The sequence below is a fragment of the Cottoperca gobio genome, chromosome 24 (assembly GCF_900634415.1).
Source record: "Cottoperca gobio chromosome 24, fCotGob3.1, whole genome shotgun sequence".
NCBI classification, from domain to species: domain Eukaryota; kingdom Metazoa; phylum Chordata; class Actinopteri; order Perciformes; family Bovichtidae; genus Cottoperca; species Cottoperca gobio.
Window position 1 is genome coordinate 22,153,130 of NC_041378.1, and position 22,680 is coordinate 22,175,809.

General features: G+C 41.2%; 1 protein-coding gene across 3 annotated transcripts in view; it reads right to left on the minus strand.

Annotated features, from left to right (window-relative positions):
• The window catches only part of ankrd6b (ankyrin repeat domain 6b), a 47,840-nt gene that overhangs the window by 6,353 nt on the left and 18,807 nt on the right, over positions 1-22,680 (minus strand). For 2 of the 3 annotated variants that reach the window (XM_029425490.1, XM_029425489.1), the window contains exons 2-12: positions 17,663-17,997; positions 9,081-9,179; positions 6,501-6,599; positions 5,959-6,057; positions 5,342-5,440; positions 4,105-4,203; positions 3,533-3,631; positions 2,570-2,647; positions 1,493-1,597; positions 1,068-1,181; positions 762-932 (exon numbers count right to left, since the gene is read on the minus strand). In XM_029425490.1, coding sequence (XP_029281350.1) covers positions 762-932; positions 1,068-1,181; positions 1,493-1,597; positions 2,570-2,647; positions 3,533-3,631; positions 4,105-4,203; positions 5,342-5,440; positions 5,959-6,057; positions 6,501-6,599; positions 9,081-9,179; positions 17,663-17,788 — 1,188 coding nt within the window. In that variant the 5' untranslated portion in view covers positions 17,789-17,997. Of the gene's footprint in view, positions 1-761; positions 933-1,067; positions 1,182-1,492; positions 1,598-2,569; positions 2,648-3,532; positions 3,632-4,104; positions 4,204-5,341; positions 5,441-5,958; positions 6,058-6,500; positions 6,600-8,737; positions 9,023-9,080; positions 9,180-17,662; positions 17,998-22,680 lie in introns of those variants that run through there. The other variant, XM_029425488.1, reaches the window with a different exon arrangement.

Consider the following 22,680-nt stretch of genomic DNA (forward strand, 5'->3'; position numbering starts at 1 on the left):
AGCAAACATCAACACACACACACACACACAGCAAACATGTCCAACGCACTCCAGCTGTGGACAGGCTGAAATTCCAGCATATTGTCTTTTACACTAACTTTTTTTGCTAAATTGTCAAATAGTGTTTGACAGGGACAGAGCGATCTAGTTAACCTGTTTCGGAGCAGGTAGCCATGCAGAGTTTCCTCAGGGGCAGCCCCCTCAGGTGCCGGCAATCCAAAATCAGTGCCTGCACAAAAGGCTGGGAGAAGGGCAATACCTCTCTCTCTCTCCTCCTGCTCAGTGTGTGTGAGCTTGGTGTTGGTCCCCGACTGTGTTAGAGTGGTTAAGGAGCGGTGTAGCAGAACTGTCGACTTGTGGAGTTACTTTGTTTTACCGTATCTGGTGTGTCGCTTTCTGTTAGGAAAGTTGTTTTCAGTTTCCCCTGTGTGTATTGTTTGGGGAGCTTTTTCTTTGTATATGAATGAAATGCTCTTGTTTTCTTTTACATATCTGTTGCCTCGTTCTCCCTTTCTTCGCCCGGGTTATTTAATTTCTTGTTGTTACTTCCCCACCCTCCTAGACTAATCGGGAACGTAACAGTTACCCTCTCAGCTAAGATCAGGCAGGGTCGTGACACCAGAGTTGAACCTAAATAAAGCTGCAGAGCCACAAAGTGCTTTACAAGACTCAGGCCCCAGGTGTGTCCACCACAAACCTGTGGAGAAACAACATGCTGAACATGAATCCTTCCTCTTACTGAGCAGTGTTTCTGCACTTACCTGCATGATCTTTCCATCCTTGCCGCGGTACAGCGTGTAGAGCTGATAGGCTTTATAGTTATGTGGAGGGATGGATGCATGAAGGGAGGCTCCTCGCAGTTTGCATTTCTTCTTGTTCAAAGTTCCGCTGTGCTTGATCTCTCTGCGGCGGAGGGGCTCGGACAAAGATGGCTGAAACACCAACAGCACCTGAGGTTAGTAATAATTCTAGAAGAAGAGCGCTTCTCATTGTCTTCCCCTAACCAGAACTTTGACGAGCAACAGTTGGAGAGTGTTTTTCTAATTGAGGTGACTTCAGGGACCTACTTTCTCTTTCTGTTTCCTATTCTTTCCCCTCCTGGTGTTTGACTCGGTCACCTCCGTGTGTTTGCAGGGAGCTCGGTCACTGCTCTGGGTGTCATCTGCAGCAGAGGCACTGTCCTGCAGGGAACACAAGGAGAATAAAGGTTTGGTAGAGCAGGGTTTAAGCACTCAGGACATTAAAGAAATCTCTTAAGATGTCAAGCAAGACCAGGATCTATGTCCAAAGATCTTCAGGAAATATGTTTGAAATGATGCACACAGCATCCATAATATTTCCATATTCCTGCTGACTCACAGGTGTCTCATGTATATCTTCACCTTCCTTTCATCCCAAGGTTTTTAGGATTATTTCTGCATTTTCCCCTTTTTCTTTTCCCTTATTTCTGTTATTTAAACTCCCAACACAAAACAAAAGGTGGAGTTTTTACCTTACGGGGCAGCATCTCGTCTCTGGGCACTGACTGAGCTCTGCCCTCCGCCTTCAGCTTGTCTCTCCTCTTCCTCACGCTCCTGCCACGCACAAAGCTCTGCACCTGAGCACACACAGGAGCCAAAAGGACTGGGATCAGCATGCTTGGTAAATAAAATAAGGAATCAGATTTTTTATTTTTTATTTAGATATATTTTTACTTTTTATTATTATTACAGGTCATTTAGCAGACGCTCTTATCCAGAGCGACTCACAGTGAACTAACTACAGGGACAGTCTCCCTGGAGCAGCTCAGGGTTAGGTGCCTTGCTCGGGGGTACAATGGTGGCAGCCTGGTATTGAACTCACAACCTTCAGGTGTTGTATTTGGAAGCCGTACCACTAGGCCATCACCACCGACCTTATTAGATGGCTGCATACTGCAAGAATAACCAGCTAACTGGTCTCACTCCCTCTAACCTCACTGTTGCAGAGTTCCCCACCTCATCATCACCCTCATTAACTCCCCCCCCAGTCCTCCCCCCCTGCTGAACTGGTGAGTCACTATGACTGTCACTCCTCTTCCTTGGATGCTCTGGCCCCCCTCAAAACGTGCACAGTCTCCATTATTCACACCGCTCCCTGGTACACCGCAGACCTTTGACAACTAAAAACCATTGGTCGAGCGGCTGTGCAAAAAGACTGGACGCAGCTCTGTTGTGCAGGGGCACACGGTGGCAACCGGACGCCAGGACAGAGGTTTTTGCTTCAGATATTGTTCTGTAAAAAAAAAAAGAGTCTTTGACCCATTTTGATCAGTGAGTGTCACAGGCGGTAGATTAATGAACTTGCCGTCGCCGGTGGGATAGTCTCAGTTTGGTGATGCTTCTGAGAGCATCCCGCTTGCATCCTTGCATATTTTCACTAAAGAGGAAAAGCAAGCAAACTTGTCGTTGTTGCTTTTCCACCTGTTTGTGTTCATTTCTCTTATTGTTTCAATTGACTTGCATATTGTGTATAAAAGCAGACTTGGAAGCACAAAAATGTATCTCTAAGTATGCGTTTTGTTTCCAACTGGTGGAGTCTCTGGTTTTACCTGGGGAGCTTTGGTCAGCAGAAGAGCCACTTCTGGGTTGTTGTGCTCTCTGGCCTGCTCCAAAGCTGTCTGACCTGCCTGCAGAAACACACACACCCGCAAGCACACACACACACAGAGTAAGGAAAGTGGAAACATGAATTATTAAATAGTCTGGGGCTATAATTTACCAAAATGGCAAAAGATGTGGAACATCCCGTTAATGCTAACTCAACACTTCCTTCATGTTTACCTCTTCTCAATAAATTCAGCATTGAGTTTATGTTATACTAACATACTCTCTAATTTCCTTGTTTTTCTTATTATTCTAAAACACTGTTTTCAAACATGAAGTTGCTTTTACTACTTACTTTAATTCAACACATTAAAAGTCTCCGAGCGGCTGAATGAACATGCGTCCTCTCTTTCTGCAAAGGCTTTTAAAAATGTGCAGGAAGTGTTGAGTTACACATTGACAGTGTTGGAATGAAAAACCAGCAAAGTAGAAGCCACTGGAATAAATGAGTGCGTGAACACACTCTGCTTGCCATGTGATCCTTTATAGTACAGATAATTACACCCTCTCTCTTACACAGCCTTTGTTAGCAATGGGCCTGTTTCTATTCTATTTCTTGAGACTTGGCTACATTTTGACTCCTGTGGTGGGAAATGAATTAGTATTGAACCGAAAGTCTTCTGGTGTACAGTGGTCAGGCAGGTTAACCCTTTAACGCATCAAAGAAGATGTGTTCTGCATCTTTAAGTTCAAATAGTTTTCAAGCAGCTACCTCTTGCTTCTGCCGACATGTACAGTAATGTTGCCTCGTGCAGGCAGCTTTAAATAGATAGCAGGAGGCAGGGACAGTGAGCAGTTCAGTAGCATCACAGAAATGTGCGCTGACTTGCAGATGAAGAAAAGCACAGCGAGTTCACAAACACTTCTTCTGAGCATTAATGATGTAGGACGAGGCTGCGGGCACTCACATTGTTGCAGATGTGGCTGTCTGCTCCTGCCTCCAGCAGCAGACGCACTGACTTCTTATGATTCAGAGCAGCAGCCACGTGCAGCGGTGTGTCTCCAGCCTGCACACACACACACAAGTGTGATCATTCTTATCTTCATCTTATATATTAGGCTCTCGCTCATGCAGAGTGCCATGCTTAATGCCAAAACACAATTCAAGATAAAAAATACTTTAGAAATGTGATTTGATGTGTCACATTAACAAATGAAATTCTGGACACAATGGTGTCAGATGAATTCAAGAGAAGAGAGAATTCCTGAACATTCATTAGACACGACAGTGTGCGGGAATTCCCTCTTCTGTAGCCTTTGGACTTTTCCTTCTACGCAGCTGTCTACAAGAAATTGAGGGAATGCATCAGCCTTCACATGTCATGTCAAATTAATAAAAGAAATGGTGATATTTTAAACATTGGCAAAATATTAATCAATAGTCCCATGGCAAAGTGGGTAGTGTTGTACAATAACAGGATTCGGAGCTGGTATCTAGCTGGTGCTTAGAGGTCAGATTAGTTTCTCGTGAGGAACTCACCAGGTTCTTCTCTGATACGGAGCAAAAGGCTCCCAGCAGGATGCGGATCACAGCCACGTGGTTGTATCGGGCCGCCACATGCAGACACGTATCCCCCGCCTGGAAAACACACTTAGTGATTAACAATTTTACAAGAAGTGAATTTTAAAATGATGCATTCAATTACATTTCAAATATGTTTTCATAGCAACATGTGAAAATGAATTTGAGTACATTATGAGGGAAATGATTTCTTCTAAGCTTGTTTCTGTATATTCTAAAAGGTGCTGGAAGGGAAACATCATTACATTAGCAGGTGTGTTTTAAGCTGATCCGGGTGCATCTGAGGACGGCTGCTGTTCAGACCCATCACCACCAACCTCCTCCTGTATTTGTGTTGTAGAAACAACTGTTTCCCTGTGAGGCCACGCAGCACGTTTGAAGTGCAAATGTACCCTGCAGTGTTTCATAAAGTCACTACGATGCCACGTAAACAGCGCTGTGGAAGTGGATTTCAAAGCCGCTGGATGATAGAAAGCAGGTAAATGTGAGCGTGTGTAAAGATACAAGTGTTACTGTTCCTTGGTGTAAAATGCTCATGAAGGAACAGTAACATTAAAAGAAACGGAGAGAAAAAGGTAATGAAAAATAAAATAAAATGACAAGGAGGATCTCAAACTCTGTCTGCTGCTTGTGGCAGGACAGCTAGGGTTTCAACTTGTTCACAGGAAACGTTGTGGGTCGGAAAAGCAGCTGATAGAGGCTGAAAAGCTCTGTTGGGCTGCAGAAGATACATACGTCACTACGATCAACACCTTCACGTTACACACATGTTTTCTTCTGTTAATATAGAAACAATGAACAATGCAGTTTTAATGGAAGGCTGTTCCACGTCAGTAAAAAAGGGAAGCGCCTCAGGTCAGGTGTGCACAGGTGTGCGTAGATTCTGTTCTTATCCCAGAACAAATCCCAAACAAGGGAACATTGTGAAGACAGCGTCAGTGGGTTTTAAGAATGCATTTCTTCTTGGGAAGGGTTGGTGATTGAGGCCCAATGTTATTTTGCACCACCTGCCATTTGTTCCGTTTGTGGAACAGGTGTAACCAAAATGACAGTGTAGCAATGAAGAAGTTTCTTTACGAGACAGGGACACCCCCTGGTCTGAATGACTGCAGGCTGTTTCTGCATCCGTCTCACTAACTCTGGTGCTTCCAGCGGCAGCAGCAAAGGCCCCAGCGGAGCGCTGCTAAACACTTACATGGTTCTTGCTGTCAGGCCTGCAGCCTCCCAGGAGTAGAACCTTGGAGCTCTGAGCGTGACCGTTCTGACACGCAAGGTGGAGAGCTGTGTTTCCTGCCTGGAAACAGAGTAGTCATCATTTATTAGTGTTTCTATCACACATACCACTTATGTATTTCTATTATCCTATTGAGGTTCACAGTGTTTGAATACTTTTGGTCATCTGACAAACATGCTAATCATGAGATAAGACTCTTCTCCAGTCAGTTCCTTTAGAAACTACAAACATGTCTCCTGATGAAGTATACAGTGCACACTTCCTTCCTGTGTCTCTGTGTAAATGTTATGTATCAGCAAAACCCCTTAGTGTAATGAAAAATAAGTGTTTTTATTGCTTATTCAACTAAGAGAAAGAATGTGATATTTCTACTTTCATAAGTTACAGAATCTTGCTTTAAAAGACTTCAAAGATGTGTTTGTTGTGTAGCACAATGACTTTCTTTCCTGGTGAATTTATCTTTGGAAAGTAGGAAGCACTGAATCACTGCTGAAGGAATGATTATAGGAAAACAGTTTATAGAAACTTTTAAAGTTGAGTCAGTGCTGGGGTTGAAAGGTGAGAACGGTGAGAATCACCTTGTTTTTAGCATGAGTGTTGGCTCCAGCCTTCACCAGCACTTTGACCGACTGGCTGAAGCCGTGCCAGGACACCTCATGGAGCGCTGTGTTGCCATCCTGACAGGACAAAAAGACACATTAACACCAGACTGATGCACTCGACTGTATGGCAACATACATCTGCAAGATACTTATGAAGATTCTCTTCCTTTGTAACTAGACTTTGTGACTTATAGGAAAGGGTCTTTGTCAAATCATGCATGGTAATCCTGGCTGGATTATAGTTGTACCCACTGGTACACCATTAAGTATGTACTAAATACACGATTAATGCACTATATTTCAGCACATAAAGAGTGTTATTTAATGTCTGGTTCCACTGTGACTCTTAACACACGACTCCACTCTGCATGTGATAATGAGGTTAAGCAGATTACAGGCACACTGGTTCCTCTGTGATTATCAGATGCTTTAATGCTGTCATTACGATGGCTTTGAAATCCCCCCAGTGCCTCTGAGTGTGTTTGTATGTGTGTGTGTTTCAGTCTTTTGATCTGCACCTTGTCCTGTCTGTCCAGTGCACACCCTTCCTGGATGAGAGCGTTGATGACGTCGCTGTTTCCCACCACAGCAGCCCGCTGCAACGCCGTCTGCTCCCCCTGCCAACACAAAACAAACACATGATACTGACTAACGATACTCAAACACTCAGCAGCAGGACAAGAAAACCAGCATCCATCCATAGAAAAAACTATTCCATCATGTAAAAACCTTATTGTATTGTTGCTGTACTTTGTGTTCTTTAGGCCGTGAAGATCCATAAATCCTGCTCAAAATAGTTTATTTCCTAAATCAATTGACATTATTATATAAATAAAAATCACTTGTTGCAAAGTTCTGAATAAACAGAGGTGATTGGAAAATTTGAAAGAATAGTTTAGTTTTGGGGACTTTGGTTTTATTCCGGCTGAGCAGACACATGGATGCAGTTCAAACTTAGCCACATGACTAAGTATGACTGCATTCTAATGGGATCAATAGTAAAAGAAATACACCTTTGAACTTGAGGTCTCAATTTACAATTTAAGAAATATAACATTTCGTGAAATCAACTCATTTGCTTGTGCTCGAGTGAGATGAGAAGACAGAAATCCAAATAGGAGTTAACCTTTCCACCTAATCAGAGCATAGCAAAGCTTTTGTTGCCATATTTGAATTTTTTTAAGTTAAAAACACAGTTTCCACTTTGGGTTGTTGATATAAAACAGGAAGATGGAAAAGCACTTCATCTCATGTCTGTGTGTGGAGTCCTGGAGTCCAGTGTCAGTCTGGTTAGCTTAGTTTAGAGCAAAGACTGGAAGCAGGGGAAACATCTAGCCTGGCTCTTTCCCAAGTTTAGAGCTGCACCTACAGTACCAAGCTAAAGCTCATTAGCACATCACAGAAATGTGAAACTGACAATGCATGGTTTAGCAGGAAGTTATGTGCTGGATTGTGACGTGACTTTGCACATCATGACAGAATCTTGTGGTCTCAGTGAGGTTGCCAGGTTTGGTACCACTGTGCCTGTACAGAGACCAAAACCAAAACCTGTGCTCAACAACCAAAACCGATGCAACAGCTGCAGACACTCCGGCGATGTGGCCGGCTGACGGATACTCTCTTGATCATGAAAGATGGTTCCAGCACGTAACTCCACCCTAAATCCATAAAGTGGTTTTAACTGCAAAGCTTCTCCCCTGCTCCCAGTCTGTCTGCGTAGCCCAGCTAACCAGGTTCCAGCTCTGAGCTTTATTTTGATCTTCTAATCTTACTCTTGGAAACACAGCAAACACATGTATGTTCTTCTGATGATGATGATGATGATGATGATGATGATGATGATGATGATGATGATGATGATGATGACTTTAAGGTTAGTTTGGTTATTGGGAATTTAGTTTAGTTAGTGGTTGTTTCCACTCAGGTAGAACTAACCCCTGGATTATTTCCTTTATGTCTCTGCATGCAGATTAAAGGTATGACCAGTGAAATGATCGCTGCTTTGCTCATTTACTGCATGTTCAGGGGACCAACTGTCCCAACTGCTCAAAATAAACATCATCCAACCATCAGTATCTTGGTTGAGTAGAGTAAACGATCACAGAGACTTGTTAATAAGATGGAGAATATGAAATAGTAAACCCTGCTACCACTGAGCAGAGCAATTACTTCATCCCATCAACATCTTCTAAAAGAAGCTAATCTTACTATTTACCATATATTACACAATTCCCAGAAAACAAACTATCCCTTTTAATGTTGTCACTTTTGAAAGATCCTTTTTAATAACCAGACCATGTGTCCCTAAACTAGGCAGCGTTATTACAGTATGATGTTAACATGGTCCCAATATTATACAAACCACAGCTGGTCATCTCAATAAAATCTATTTACTGTTTAGAGTCAGGAGTGGTTTGTATAAGTATAAAACAGCAGTATCATACAGTCCCAGGAAAAAGGTTTAGCTCACATTTATGCTCAGCCATAAATGTAGTTCTGCACACACAGCAGATTAGTGGTAAGTGACACCTAGCACACCAGGTTTGACATGAGAGCGCTGGAAGAAAGAGCAATAAGCAATGATTTCCATAAGATGGAGGAGAAAGAAGAGGGAGGAGAAGAGGAGAGGGTCATTCCAAGCTAGATGAGAACTGAGCCGTGCGCAGCAGCAGTGGGGAAGGAGTGGAGTTTGTTCGGGAAGGAAGGATGGGGGGGACGGACTTCCGCTGGTTCAGTAGGAGCAGTTTTGGCTAACCTCCTTCACTCTCCCTGATCCTCCAGGCTCTCTCCCAGCCCTCCTCCACTGTCTTCTCTCCTTCTCCTCCTCCTCCTCCTCCTCCTGTCTCAGTCTGCACCTCCTGCTCCCTCCAGTCCTGGAGGATGTACTGCAGCCTGTTGCGGAGCTCATTGACCACAGAGTGTGAATTTGGTAACTCCAGAAATCTGGGTTATCACTATGTGTGGGAAAGGACTTGCTTCCTGAGGGCAAACCCACAAGTGGGCAGTCCAAAGGGTCCCATTCAAGGCCACTGGAGGTCATTAGACTAGTTATCTTTGTGTTGAAAAAAAAAAGCAGAAAGACAGAAGAATCTACTCACGTCGTCTTGGATGTCCAGGTCGCAGCCAGCTCTGAGCAGGATACGCACAACCCCAATGTGGCCTTTGTAGGCAGCCAAGTGCAGGGGGCTTCTGCCATACTGTGGACACAACACACACACAACTCAGACATTAGTTGTGCACACAACATAAGCACACAAACTCCCGGAGTAAAATAAACCCACCTCTGCTGTCCCTCACACAGAATCACAATCCGCTGAGTCAGATATTGCTACAGTGGTCGTAGCTGGTGGTACGACTGAAGATAATACAATCCATCAACCCAAAACAAACAAACACTTAATCCACGGTTCAAGAGAATAGCGCGCAATCTGCACAGCTGTCCATGTGAGCTGAGGAGAGGATAAACTGCATCCTGCCAACATAAGGATCTGTGGGCGGGCCCTGGAGCCAAAAGGTTACTTAACTTTGGGGGGGTTTAAAGGATCAGTTCAACAAATAAACAGAAGCTATTTACCTCTGGTGGTATCAATACAATAGAAACAATTGGGATTCCATTGGTGATACTCACAGCATGGAAAAAGTAAAGAAAATGTAATCAGTGACTTTTTCTACCCAAGAAGTAATCCCTATACAAACAGCAAGATCTGTGGATTATCTGTAAATGAATATAGAAAGACAAGTGGATATAAAAAGGCATATTTGTTACTGTTCTATTTATAAATGTAATTTTCAATATTATGAGCACCACAAACTAAATGATATTCATCTCCACTACATTCGGGTGAATGCAGACGTTTTAAAGACATCAATGTGAAAACCAGGGCAGGTATAAAACTTAAAGAAGATGTTCTTAAGAATAAGTCTTCAAATTGACTTATGAGCAACAAAAGAAAACTGACGGAATCTAAGTGTGTTTTTAAGTGCAGACTGCATCAACTCCCAATTATGTCTGGAGCTGAAATCATTTGTTGATTAGTTGAAAAAATGAAATCAGCGCATACTTTGATAACAAGCATGGGCCCAGCTGCTCCAATGGAAGGATTTGCTGTGTTTCTCAGTTTTATTTCGTTGTAAACTGAATTTCGAACTGTTGGACCAGATATTTGAACTTTGCTTTTGGGAAAATATAAGGACAATTTTTGGCTAAATTAAATAATAAAAATAATTACCTGCAAATGATTGGATAATGAAAGTAATCCTTAGTGGCACCCCCTAATTCTCTCTACCTTTAATACCCTCCCTCAAACACGGCATCAGAAACAGGAGGCTTCCAAAGATTATGTGTCAGAGCTGCAGCACATCAATCATCACAACATGAGTAATCCCTCTGAATGATTACCATCAGTCATTATATATGCTTTAAAACACTGAAGCACGCCAAGACACTTTATAGAAGTACAGTCCGATGAAATAATCATGTATTTAAAACAATCTTACAAGAGTTAAAGAGAGATGAACAGACTGAGGTGATAACTATCCAGAGAATTACTACATAGTGTTTGTATAATAGTGTCTGGAACACAGGGGTCGATCCTAAACAACTTTATGCTGGAAAGTTTATATTCAGTTGATAATAATAATGGCTGGGAGGATTATGTTAAAAGCTCTAAGCACATGCTGACATCCTGAACATTACATCCAACATAATGAAGCGCATTAAGAAGAATGACAGAGCAGGATGTCAGCATGGAGGCAAACATTCAAACTTCAAACACAAGAAGTCATTTCACTGAGTAAATACAGTTTAATTACAGATCAAGTGTGTGTTCCCACACAACAGCACGAGCCGCATTACACCCCAGGTATTATCTCGCCGTTTGGAGGTGCTTTGTTTGGGTGCAGCTCGGCTCTGCTCTGTATTTATGTGCAGCCCCCCCGAGCTCAGGTAAACAGCAGGCCTCATGCCAGCAGGGAGCCTCTGTCGTCTCAGGAGTGCTCTGTGGGCTGGTGTGATCTTTATCTTCTATATATCTATTATGTTATAATACCTTTATATTATTCATTTATTTCACTTTCTTGGTTGATCTGTACCTGTTCTGTTTATTGTTGTCCTTGTGCTGCTGTAACAACCAGATTTCCCTTCTGGGGATCAATAAAGTTTAACACTGAATGTAAATATAACTCCACAGGGCCCCTTTAATAGAGTCCTCAATATTCATCAACATGGAAACACAAGAGTCTCCTGGATTATTCAATAATGCCATATGTGTATGATGATGTTTTCTGTGTGTGGGATAACAGAAGAAGCTATATACTACAATCTACTGAGCCTCAGCCACCATTTATATTGAATAAGATCAGAGCTGCAGCAAACTCAGAACTCAACACCATAGTTACCAAATTCATCCCAATCCTAGATGATGGAGTTTCCATTCCATAGTGTGTCCACCAGAGAGCAGTGAACAAGTTATTTTCCAACTTCCCACACACTACACAACGCCCCCTGTTTAAAGAGCTATACAGTTGGTATCACTTATCTGTGTGTGCTGCCTTGTACACTCTGGGCCTGACTGACATCTCCTACACTCTGCTGTTGTGTTAGGGTGTGACGCACAGCTCATCAGTCTTATTGGTAAATGTATTCTGATGACCTCACAGTGAAAACACCTGTGCATGTGTGCAGGGCCATTCATCACCAAATTAAAAGCATGTATGTTGACAAATGAATATTGGCTGATATATGAACTCTCAATATCAATGAAGTATCTGCCTCAGAAGTCCAGAATCGGTGATGCTTCACTGTGTGTTTGACATCATGAACAATGAACATGTATGTTTGCTCTGTAGGTAGGGTTTTCTGGACGGGGCTATACAACTCTTTGCTGATGAAGACCATGAGAAGAAGTGCGTGAAATAAAGTCCACAATCAGTTCATATTTATTCTCTTTTTTGTCAAACTACAATTTCCAATCTCAATGTATATGTGTAATTGAACATTGCTGTTAAAATGTTAACAGTGTGTTTCATTTGCTTCATCAGTTATTAATAAACTGACGTGACATTTTCTTCTCTATTAACACCACCTCATCGTTTTATCCCTTCCGCCTTTTTTTCTTTTCCTTTGTTTTGTTTCTCAGTCTCAACCCATTCATCGCATTAGCCTTTAAAAAAAACTATCCTACATTCCGTTTCCTGAGCAGAGGAATGTTTCATGTGAAACTCTGCCCCCTTTATCCTAGATTAAGTTTTCATAATGGCACTCTGCCAAAATACCCAAATACAGCTGGTCACAAAAATCATCAGAGCGAGCAACAACACATGTAATATTGTTGTAGCTGTTACAATATGATGTCTTTATGTTCCAAGGGGAATTTGGTTTGCAATCGCAGAACACAAAACCCAAAGCTCATTATACAACAAAATCATCCAAGATAAAGCATCCTCACATGAATAGTACTCAGCACTGGCTTTGCATGCACTCTCTTTTTATTTGGTATCTGACATAGGGAATATTTTTAAAAATACCAATAAACCAATGAATTTATATGTGGGCCTGAAACCTTTGCCTAAAAGTAAAAACTATTTCCTAAACCAAGGAAACCCACAGCACAAAAGACCCGCTGGTACCGTGTCTGGGGAAGCAAGATGATGATGGAGAAAAAAGCCAGTGCCTCACCAGTAGGATTATACCAACAAACTGTAAAGATGAAGAGGGTGGAGATCTACAAACTGCATCATGCAACATGATAACCTCAAGGTCTTCAGAAAGGGAGCAGCTTTCTGTTCACGTCACTACAGGTCCTCTGTCCACACTGAGCCATGAAACACAATGTGATGTCACAGTTCTGATGAGACTGTAACAGTAAAACATCTATGCTGTGGTTTGCAATCTGGTAATGTAATATTGTACAACATGTCTTGGTGGCACACGGCAAGAATCCCTCAAACCCCTGAGACAAGACACACAGCGGCAGTATCGTCACACTCACATCCTGAAGTCTGCGCTGGCTAAGAAATAGTCCAGCACATTAACTCAACCACAAACCCATGAATTGTTGTGTTCACACTTTCGGCTAAAGAAGATTTAACCTGTTCATTTGTGAGCTTTCGAGGTGCTTTTAGGTGGATTACTTGTTACGTTTGGACAGAGCAATGTGAGCTGTTCCCTCTGGTTCCAGTCTTAGCTGAGCTAAACAGAGACAGTCTGCAGCCTGATATTTGAAAAGACAGATTCAAGAGAGGCACTTATCTTCTCATCTAACTCTCTGCTAGAAAGGATTTCCTAGTTGCTACTTCATCAGAGTTTAGGCTAAACTTGAGCTCAATCTGCTCTTTTTTGGATTTGGGGAAGCACTCTTCAGCAACCGCAGACAAATTATTCAACATCGCGTTATTAGATTAGATAAGATCATTGTCCCACAGGGTGTTTGGCAAATACACCAGCCTTAAACCAGTAAGAATTAGTAAGACAATAAAATGGAATTAAAATCAAATAATAAATAAAACCAACATATGACCAAAATGTAAGAATAAAATATAAATTAAGACCAGCAACCAGTATTTTCAGTTTAGATTTAAAGGACGATGGTGTTGGAGCACCATGACTGGGTAGGACCAAGCAGCTCGGTGTGACATGGAGACGCAGTGAATAACCACAAAGCTTTTAAAATCAATTATATTTACTGGAAGCAGGTGTTACGACCTCAGCAAAGGTGTTGTATGATCGTATTTTCTTTTTTCTAGGTAAAACTCTAACAGCTGCGTTCTGGGGTAGCTGCAGACGATTAAGATGCTTTTTAGAAAATCCTGTGAGCAGCACATGACAGTAGTCTAGTCAATAAAGCATTGACCATTTTTCTATGTCCTCCAGTTATAAAAATAGGGTAATGCTAGAATGAAATAAAAGGCTGAAAAGCGCCACCAGAACAGTGATGTTTCTTTATTTCGATGCCCATGTTCCCCGTCACATGGAACATGAAGCGATGAGGGTGTTGACCTTTTACAAACATGTAGCTTTAGCCTCAGTCTTTCAGCGCAATGTCATGCAAGCAGCCAGAAAGAAGATATTTTAGACCCGTTTACTGAGTTCTTGTTTTAAAACAAAATCAGCAAATAGTAAACAGTGCTCTTGCCAACCGTCCACGGCTTGTTGATGAAGCAGCACCGTATGGCACTAAAGTCCTGTAGCCGAGGGTTATGAGTCGTGCCTATACTTGTGAAGGTAATACAATAATAACACGGCGGCTGTGTAGTCTGAACCAAGACGGCAAACTCTTCATTGCTCCCACATGGTCAACGGCAGCACATTACATCCACACTCTTTCTGTTCTTACCTTTCACAATAAAAGACCGACATACACTGCATCACTGCTTATGGGAGGAAACTTAAAGACACTCAATTAAATAGTTTACACTTCTGCTCACACTTATCTCTGCAAGGATTGAACCTGTCATAAGCAGCAGTGTGACCTGTGAACATGTAAAGATCTTAATAAGAGTTTCAGTCCTGGTTGGATATTAAAGTGTATTAACACACTATGGTACAGTAATTCACTCCTTTTGTTTTATGGCGACGTTTTCACATAACCCACTGCCTTGCATTGACATTGACTAAATATTTGTGTTTGTTTAGTTCTTTCATCTATTGTTCCATTATTTCCAGATGCTATAGGTGTTTCAGTATCGGTATCAAGATCCTTTAGGCAGGTATGGTATTGAAGTCATAAACGTGACAACAATAAAGCAGATAGATATCAGCCGATATAAGCATCTTGCAGATATATTGTATCGGCTTATGTCGGCTGATAAGTAACAAGAATTTGCAATATAGAAATGTTAAATCTGAAGTAATGTATAAAAAGAGCCAGCATTTAATCGTCCACCAGAGAGCACTGACAAGTTCATTCCTACACTGTTAAATGTCCTGCTCTGTATGCGTCTTGGTCACAATAAAAAAAAAATTATATATATAAAAATGGTTTATGTCATTGAAAAATGAAATAATCAGTAAATATCATTATCAGATTTCTTTATATCCCAAATATTGATATTAGTACCAGCATAAAAAAACGGTATTAAGGATCAGGTAACAAATTAGTATCAAACTATTTCCAACAATTCCAATTCCAATTCTTTAAGCCATGTTACTCTTCTGATTTGATGTATTATTATTTGTTGAAGGTGCAAAGCAACACAAGTCTAATTTGAGCAAATTCATGACTTTCATAAAGGAATGCCTGCTAATTTGATCAAGTATCAAGTAAAAACATCTTAATATCTCCTCCCCTCTAAGATCACACACAGTGTAAATACGTCTCCCTGCCGCCCCTTCGCTCCCCTCTTCCCGAGACCCTAGTGCTTCCTCCATCCTGTCTGGCCTGCTTCGCCGTCCTCCAGCCCACTTCGGCGGTCTCCAGATTGGCCTCTTCCCCGGCCTCCTGCCCCGCCTCCATGTTACGTCGTGTCCTGCTCGTGTCCTGCTCGTGTCCTGCTCGTGTCCTGCTCGTGTCCTGCTCGTCCCCTGATTGGTTTGTGTTTGTTTGTTACTTTATATTTTTGTTTTCAATAAAGCTTGTTTCTTTTTGTTAACATCGTAGTCCAGTGAACTGTATTTGGGTCCTCACCTTCACCACACGGTGACACACACACACACACACACAAGCACACTTCCTCATAACAGCTGGAGTATCTCCACTTCAATGGGGAATGATGTGCATCATTCTCCTGACTGAATGTGCAGCGGTGGAAATTATTTTCATTAGTATAAATTTGAAATATGATGGGGTTGTGTTCATATACTAGCAGCTCCTTTTCATGCTCTGTTTTGTGTATAACTGATAGAAATACAGATGAGCCAAGTGATTTATCTCACAATGACTGAACAGATCTGACATCTGGCTCACAAACAATAGAAAATGATCACAAGTTAGAAGTGAAATGACAGCAGCTACTCAGCCACTCTACAAAACACAGACTATATTCACTAGACCACATCTATGAGTCACACAACTCAGTGACACAATGGGAGTAAAACGACAGCCAAAATACGCAGACACTATAATACAGGTCGCAAACTGGAAGGATACCGCTTGTGAGTTGCTTCGGGCCAAACAGTTATCACATTTCTGTGTTTTAGTTTCCAGAAAAGGGGGAAAATGGTAATAGTTGTCTATAAGTTCTGGTCCCATTTGTGTTCACGTTGGCTTATTATAAACAAACCAAGACGATTAAAAATAAAGTCATATGGACTGACAGGTGCTTTATTCATTGGTCAGCTTTGGTGACGTCATCATCAGTGCACCCTAGTGAATGACCATCAAGGGCGGCGCTCAAATAGTCTTTTCCTAACCACTTATCCTTGACGTCAATGGAAAACGTCATGAGCTTCCACTTCATGAGGCTACAGATGTTTTTTGTAACTTTATTTAGAACACATAGACATGAGTACAGTACTGTACTCAATTCTGTACAATTCAAGTAAAGATTCCTGACCAAAACACAATCACACCTACTGAGAAAGATGTTTTTAATTGATCCATAGTGAACAATAAGACAGTGACGGCGGATGTTATTGATGGCCGAAGGGCTTTACATGTTGCTGCTGCAAGGAATTGTGGGACGGCATTATCTCATTTCCTTTGGTAAATGACGCTCCCTATGCTAAAGGAGATAAGAAAGGAAGCATTGAAGCACCTTTCCTCAGCTCTGATCATGGCTGCCACTTATTATCTCCGGGTCATTTAGTCAGTAACTTACCTAAGCAAAAAAGATAACACTTCTGTGCCTTGTGTGTTTATTTCTCTTCTGTCCCTGAGAGCTCACCAATAAATGATGAATTATGAGCTTCATGAGGTGAGACTGCAGCACTGGGCAGGTAGAAACAGGAAAATTAAGAGATGACGTACTGCGATATTGCTGGGAGCTACTTACTTTATGTTTCACTCATTTTAATCACTTTTCAATTAGGAACTGCTCAAATGCACAGAGTGGGACAAACTCTCAACACACCTGCTTTGTGTCATTCTCACTTTCTGCTGTGGGAGAAAACATGCACTTACGGGCTAATGTGCATGTGTGTTACCATGGGTACTACAGTAAATGATCCAGTATAAATACTATATACAGTACAATTATATAGATCAGGAAATAGTATTGCTGACAGTTCCCTATCAGCAGCAGATAGATTTATTGTAGTTTTGCTTTTGAATTAATGCTAAAACCATATTTCTACGATCACACAGGAGTACGAGTCCCATTGGCATGAAAAAAAGACCAAATAAACTTTAAACTTAAAGGTGAATCTCTGTCTGCTTGTTTGTGACTGTTTAAGGTTAGATCTGAAAGTACTTGTTTTCATCAAAAATGTTTTTTATCTGTTGAGCGCAGATGGAAAATAAATTGGTTACCAACGGCAACCAATTTTTGAAGATACCTCGTCCAGGACCAAATTATAGCTGAGATGATTAGTCTATTTTTATCAATTAACAGAAATGATTATGAAATCATAATCATCAGATTTTTTGAGTCATTGTATCAATAGTCCACAGCCAAGCTAGCGTCTGAGCAGTCTAGCAGTGTTTGACGGTTGGTCAGACAAAACAAGAGAACTGCAGGCGTGATCAACCAACATACACACAAAGTCTCCACCAGCATCATCTGGCTAATCATCAGGCTCACTCACCTTGGTTACAGCTACTTTTGCGCCCTTGTTGATGAGCTGGACCACATTGTTGGCTTGCCCCTTGTGTGAAGCTATGAGGAGGCGCTCGGAGAGTGCGAGGACCTCAGCTGCATCCTGCTGGCTCATGAAGCAGGGCGAGTGATTCTGCTGTCACTGTCAGACACGGTGCTTCAGGCGGTGGGGAAGGCAGCTGTGGCGATGGTCTCTAAAATCCTCTAACTCATGGTGAGCTCCGCTGCAGACAGATGTGTCGAGCAGGAGCTGGAAAGGCTGCCAGTGCTGCTGTTTCTACAAACTCCACACACTGCCAGGATTCCTCCCCTTCATCCTCTCAGCTGTTGGGAAGAGAACAGGAAACACATGGAGTGAAAACAAGCCAGCATGTGTTCCGCTCATAAGGCTGGCAAACAGGAAAACAGGGAGGAATGGGCGGAGTGGGCTGACATCCCTACTGTCCAGGTTGTTAAACCCTCGTACAGTCCTTGTTGGATCATGTGAGCTGTAGAGAAATAATCCGCAAAGAGAGCCAAAAAGAAGGGTCAAATGTGGTGAGAGACTGAGTGTATACTGTGAAGCAAACCCTTCACACACAATGAGACACAAAGCAACACAGTCATAACCACCACAAACAGCACAGACACACTTCTGTGCTCTTACTTAAGGAAAGTACAGTGTGCCTCAAGTGTCTCCTCTGATTTCTCATCACCATTAAAATACATTGTTATGTCATTGAATGCATTCCTGCCTAATTACTCATCTTACAAGTCTCCCCAAAAGATCCTGATGTCTCCCAGTTTGCTTCAATGTATTGCTGACATTTTCAGTGACCTCAGAAAATGAGACTGGGCCGAAAAGTATATTGTAAGAATCAAACATATTGGCTGTCAACTTTTTTCTTCTCTTAATAAAAGAGTTAACGCAAATCTCCGTTTCAATTACAATCCAAGCAATAACTTCCAAGAGCAAAGAGTGCAACATCAGTACATTAGTATGAGCTTTGACTCATTACACAGCAACCTTTCGACCAACCGGGAGCTACAATGTTAAAGTAAAACTAGGGTTCATTACTACTTGGGTTTTATTTTCATGGGCCTGGCCATTGGTTCCATCAGCTTTGATTAGAGATGTGCCATGTACTGGTTTGAATATATACGGTGGTTTAACATTCTAATGTTAATAATACCGCCAACAATTTCTATTACCTTCACTACCGTGACTATCAGTAAATAAACGCAGCCCTACTGTCTTCATCAGCAGTAGATTAACCACAAGGGAGCCCCTTTCTACAGGTCCAACACAGGCAGTGATAACAGAAGGATCAGCAAACAAGGCTCCTTGTCCATCTAGAGAGCAAACATGTCAAACTCAAGGCCCATCATAATATCCAATATGTCTATCCTGTTTAATAAATGTTGACCCTGTTTGACCCTGCACGTAGTCCCAGTTTTTACTTTTGTCCCTCTCTGTGATTGAGTTTGCCACCCCTGATCTAGAGACTAGATACTCTGGTATACTCTGTTAGAATGAGCTAGTCAACCTACTGAAGTGTGGCTAGTTCATGGCTCCTGAGTTGTAACATGCAGCGAGAGACAAAAAGCCTGCATGCTGCAAGCTTTTGAAGCGTGCATCGCATATTTGCAGTTGTGTGTGCCCGATTAGCTACGAAGCTTACGAGTTACAGAAGGACCACAAAGGAAAGGACTTTCGTCCTTCAGACAATTATACATTCTTGTTAAGTGTGAAAGGGCTGTATGGTGAATCTCCATTGGTTGATTGTTGCTGTTGTTGATTTATATTTTTAACTATTTGTATTTCCAGTCTGTCCTCAGACACACAATGTGATTTGGTGAGAAACAGTATATGTAAACTAGAGATGGGCATTTTAAATAAGAATCTAACTCATCAGAAATGAACACTGCAAATGGTTAATCATCATGCAGCTTCACTGTCACCAGGTTATCCAGCTGGGGACTTTTACCAGCAGTGGTTGAGGACTTAAGGAAAATTATTTTTGTTAAAGGGCATTATAAAATATTCCTTCAAATTAAACAACAAAATACGTTGTTTGTAGCTGCCCTTTAGGAACACACATAGAACTGTTTCCTGATCATATCACCACTCAGTAACATCATGTGTTTTCCAAAAGCATTACAGGTTTCCGACGGGAAACCATGGCAGGAAGTATGAATCTACAGTTAAATCAACATTTTTTTACTTTTTGTCAAACACAGGTGTACCTAACATTATTAATTGCTGACTTACATCACATAGTTGCTGGAACTGAGCCATTAATAATGTTATAGTCGCAGCTGTGCTGCTGAAATTCTAAATGTCTGCTGTGAAAAGGTCTGTGAACCTGATTCAATTGGAAACAAGAAAAAGTAAAAGTGCTCTGCAGCAAGAAGACATGTAAAGTATATAATAGAGAGAGTTTTGAAAGAGAAATAATTCATTAATGCACTCATCAGAACAAAACAGGACTTGTATTTATTTATTTGCATAAAGGAAACTGATGTGAAACTTGTGAAAAGAAACATGAATTTCCTGTTCTTGATAATGTGATTTCAATAAAGTTGAATTCATCTCCTTTTGTTACTAATTTCTCCAGAATTGTTATGATTGATAAAAAATGCAGACAATTTAGGCGTTAGGGGTGGGATGGGATTTTTCAACTTCCAAAAGGACACAAACACACACCAGAAAGATATAAGAGAAACACAGCCCCAGTGAGTTTCACAAAGGGGATCAGAGGCACATGGACGGATCTCTTTAATAATCTGCCCTGGCATCATACACCAACATTAATCCAGTTAATTGAGGGCAACTCTTGGATGAACACGAGACTGCGATAACCTACTGTGGGAGAGAGAAGAAGCCTGCTGTGGCTGTGGATGAAAGGCCTCATGGCAATATGTGTATCTCTGCAGCGTCTTGTTTCTTCTTCCTCCTCCTCCAACTAACAAGCTAATGCAGAGAGCACAAGGCTGCTCCCTGCAAAACCATGTATAAAGGTGTTCACGTGTGTGACAAACAAAAACTCATTTGTTTTCTAACAGCATTACATTTTGCTGGATGTAATTTGAATTTCTTTTACACTAAAGAATAGAATAATATCAAAGTGATCTACATTTTAGTAAAAATATAAAACACCAAATAAATGACAGCATGATGGCACTAAAGCTTAACGTCAAACTGAAAAATGTCAAAGTATTTTCCTTTCTGTGTGTACTGTAGTCTGCTGTTTGGGGCTTAGTGAGCAGGGATTATCCTGGCCGTGGTTCCATTTTTACAGCCAATAAACACCTCATGGATCGTGACATTTTAAATAAAAATGTTTTACCGGAATACAACATTTATAAAAAAGACAAAGCCCTGTATTACATGCCCATGTAATTGGATGTTTTGACAGCACAAATAACATGTAATAGAAGCTCTTTAATCACAGAGTACTCGTGTCAGGACATGCTTAGATCGTCTGTTTTCACTCAGATCATTACCCGCTCATTTTATGACTCTGGATTGATAACAGTAAAAGAATTTGACATGAAAAAGCACACTTACCCAGATGATACTCTGAAGTTGACAGACTTTTCCATCTGCTTACCATAACTGTCATATGTCACTGTCTTTATAGATAACTAATAAGTAACTAATTGAAACTTAATTAGAGACAGCATGCATGGAAAGAGCACCACAAATAACAGTGTTTTCTGTTTAGTTTTTTGCATTTAAATGTTCCTTTTTTTGTATATAAACAAAGTTATGTTTATATTAGGGATTTGCATGAGTACACTTTTTTTGCATTGTAATAAAAACATATATATATATATATATATATATATATAAAAAATATATCTGCCCAGATCCATAAAGCGTCAGATGGCATAGAAGTTTTTCGACAGCAGATTTTTAAAGTGTTTAAAGATGTTTATATTAGTGGATAACAGAGAAACAGTTCCACACTGCTGTACTGGAAACATGTCATTGGGGCTGTAGTTTCTGAATGTTAACACAATTTTATTTTATGTTGTGACAATTGCAAAGGTTCAAATAGTAAGAGCAAGGTCTATAGTAGATTCTAATTTATCTCAGAGTTTATGGACGGTAACCCTGAGGAACATGCTTCACACAAGTAGAACAGAAGCTCGCTCCCAGACTCCCCTCTGCCTGAACAAATGAGGAAGTTTACATGACAAGTGATGGTAACATTATAAAAGCAGTATGAGCCGAGTAAAGGATTAGCACTTTGTAGTCATGCTTTTCCACAGGGCATTACAAAGAAAGACGTACAAACTGGTAACCTGAGACGAACACGGGATGTGAGAGCAGTGAAAACAGTATTTTCAACTCAACACTGATTGTACAGCTCCACTGTGAAGAGGAAGAGGCATGTCCCATCTGATCCCTGGAGTCTAATCTGTGATGACAGTCCCTCTAATGACTGTGTGTTTCATTACTGGAAACACAGCAGAGAATGAGGGAACATGGTGACATCGACATACTGATTCAGCACCACAGGCCTACACGGCTAAATCCAGAGACAAATGGATTATTTCCAAGACATTAGACCTTCATTCCAACTTAACCATAAAACAGGGCTGTACAATACAGTTGCTCAGCCAAATCATTTCCAGAGTATCACACGTCTTTAACCACATCTGAAGGGATTAAAACAAGAACTGAATGAATAAACAAAACTGAAACAAAGAGCACATCAGTTATCGTCTGAAGAAATTATAAAAATGTTATGAAATATAATATTAGGGAGAGATAGACAGAGGGATAGGAGGATGGATGGAGGGAGAGATGAATGGATGAATGGCTGGAGTGATGGATGAATGGATGGATAGAGGAAGGGCTGGATGAATGGATGGAGGGAGGTAGGGATGAATGGAAGAATGGATGGATGAATGACTGGAGGGATGAATAAATGGATGGATATAGGAAGGGCTGGATGAATGGATGGAGGGATGAATGGAAGAATGGATGGATGAATGGATGGAGAGTTGGATGAATGA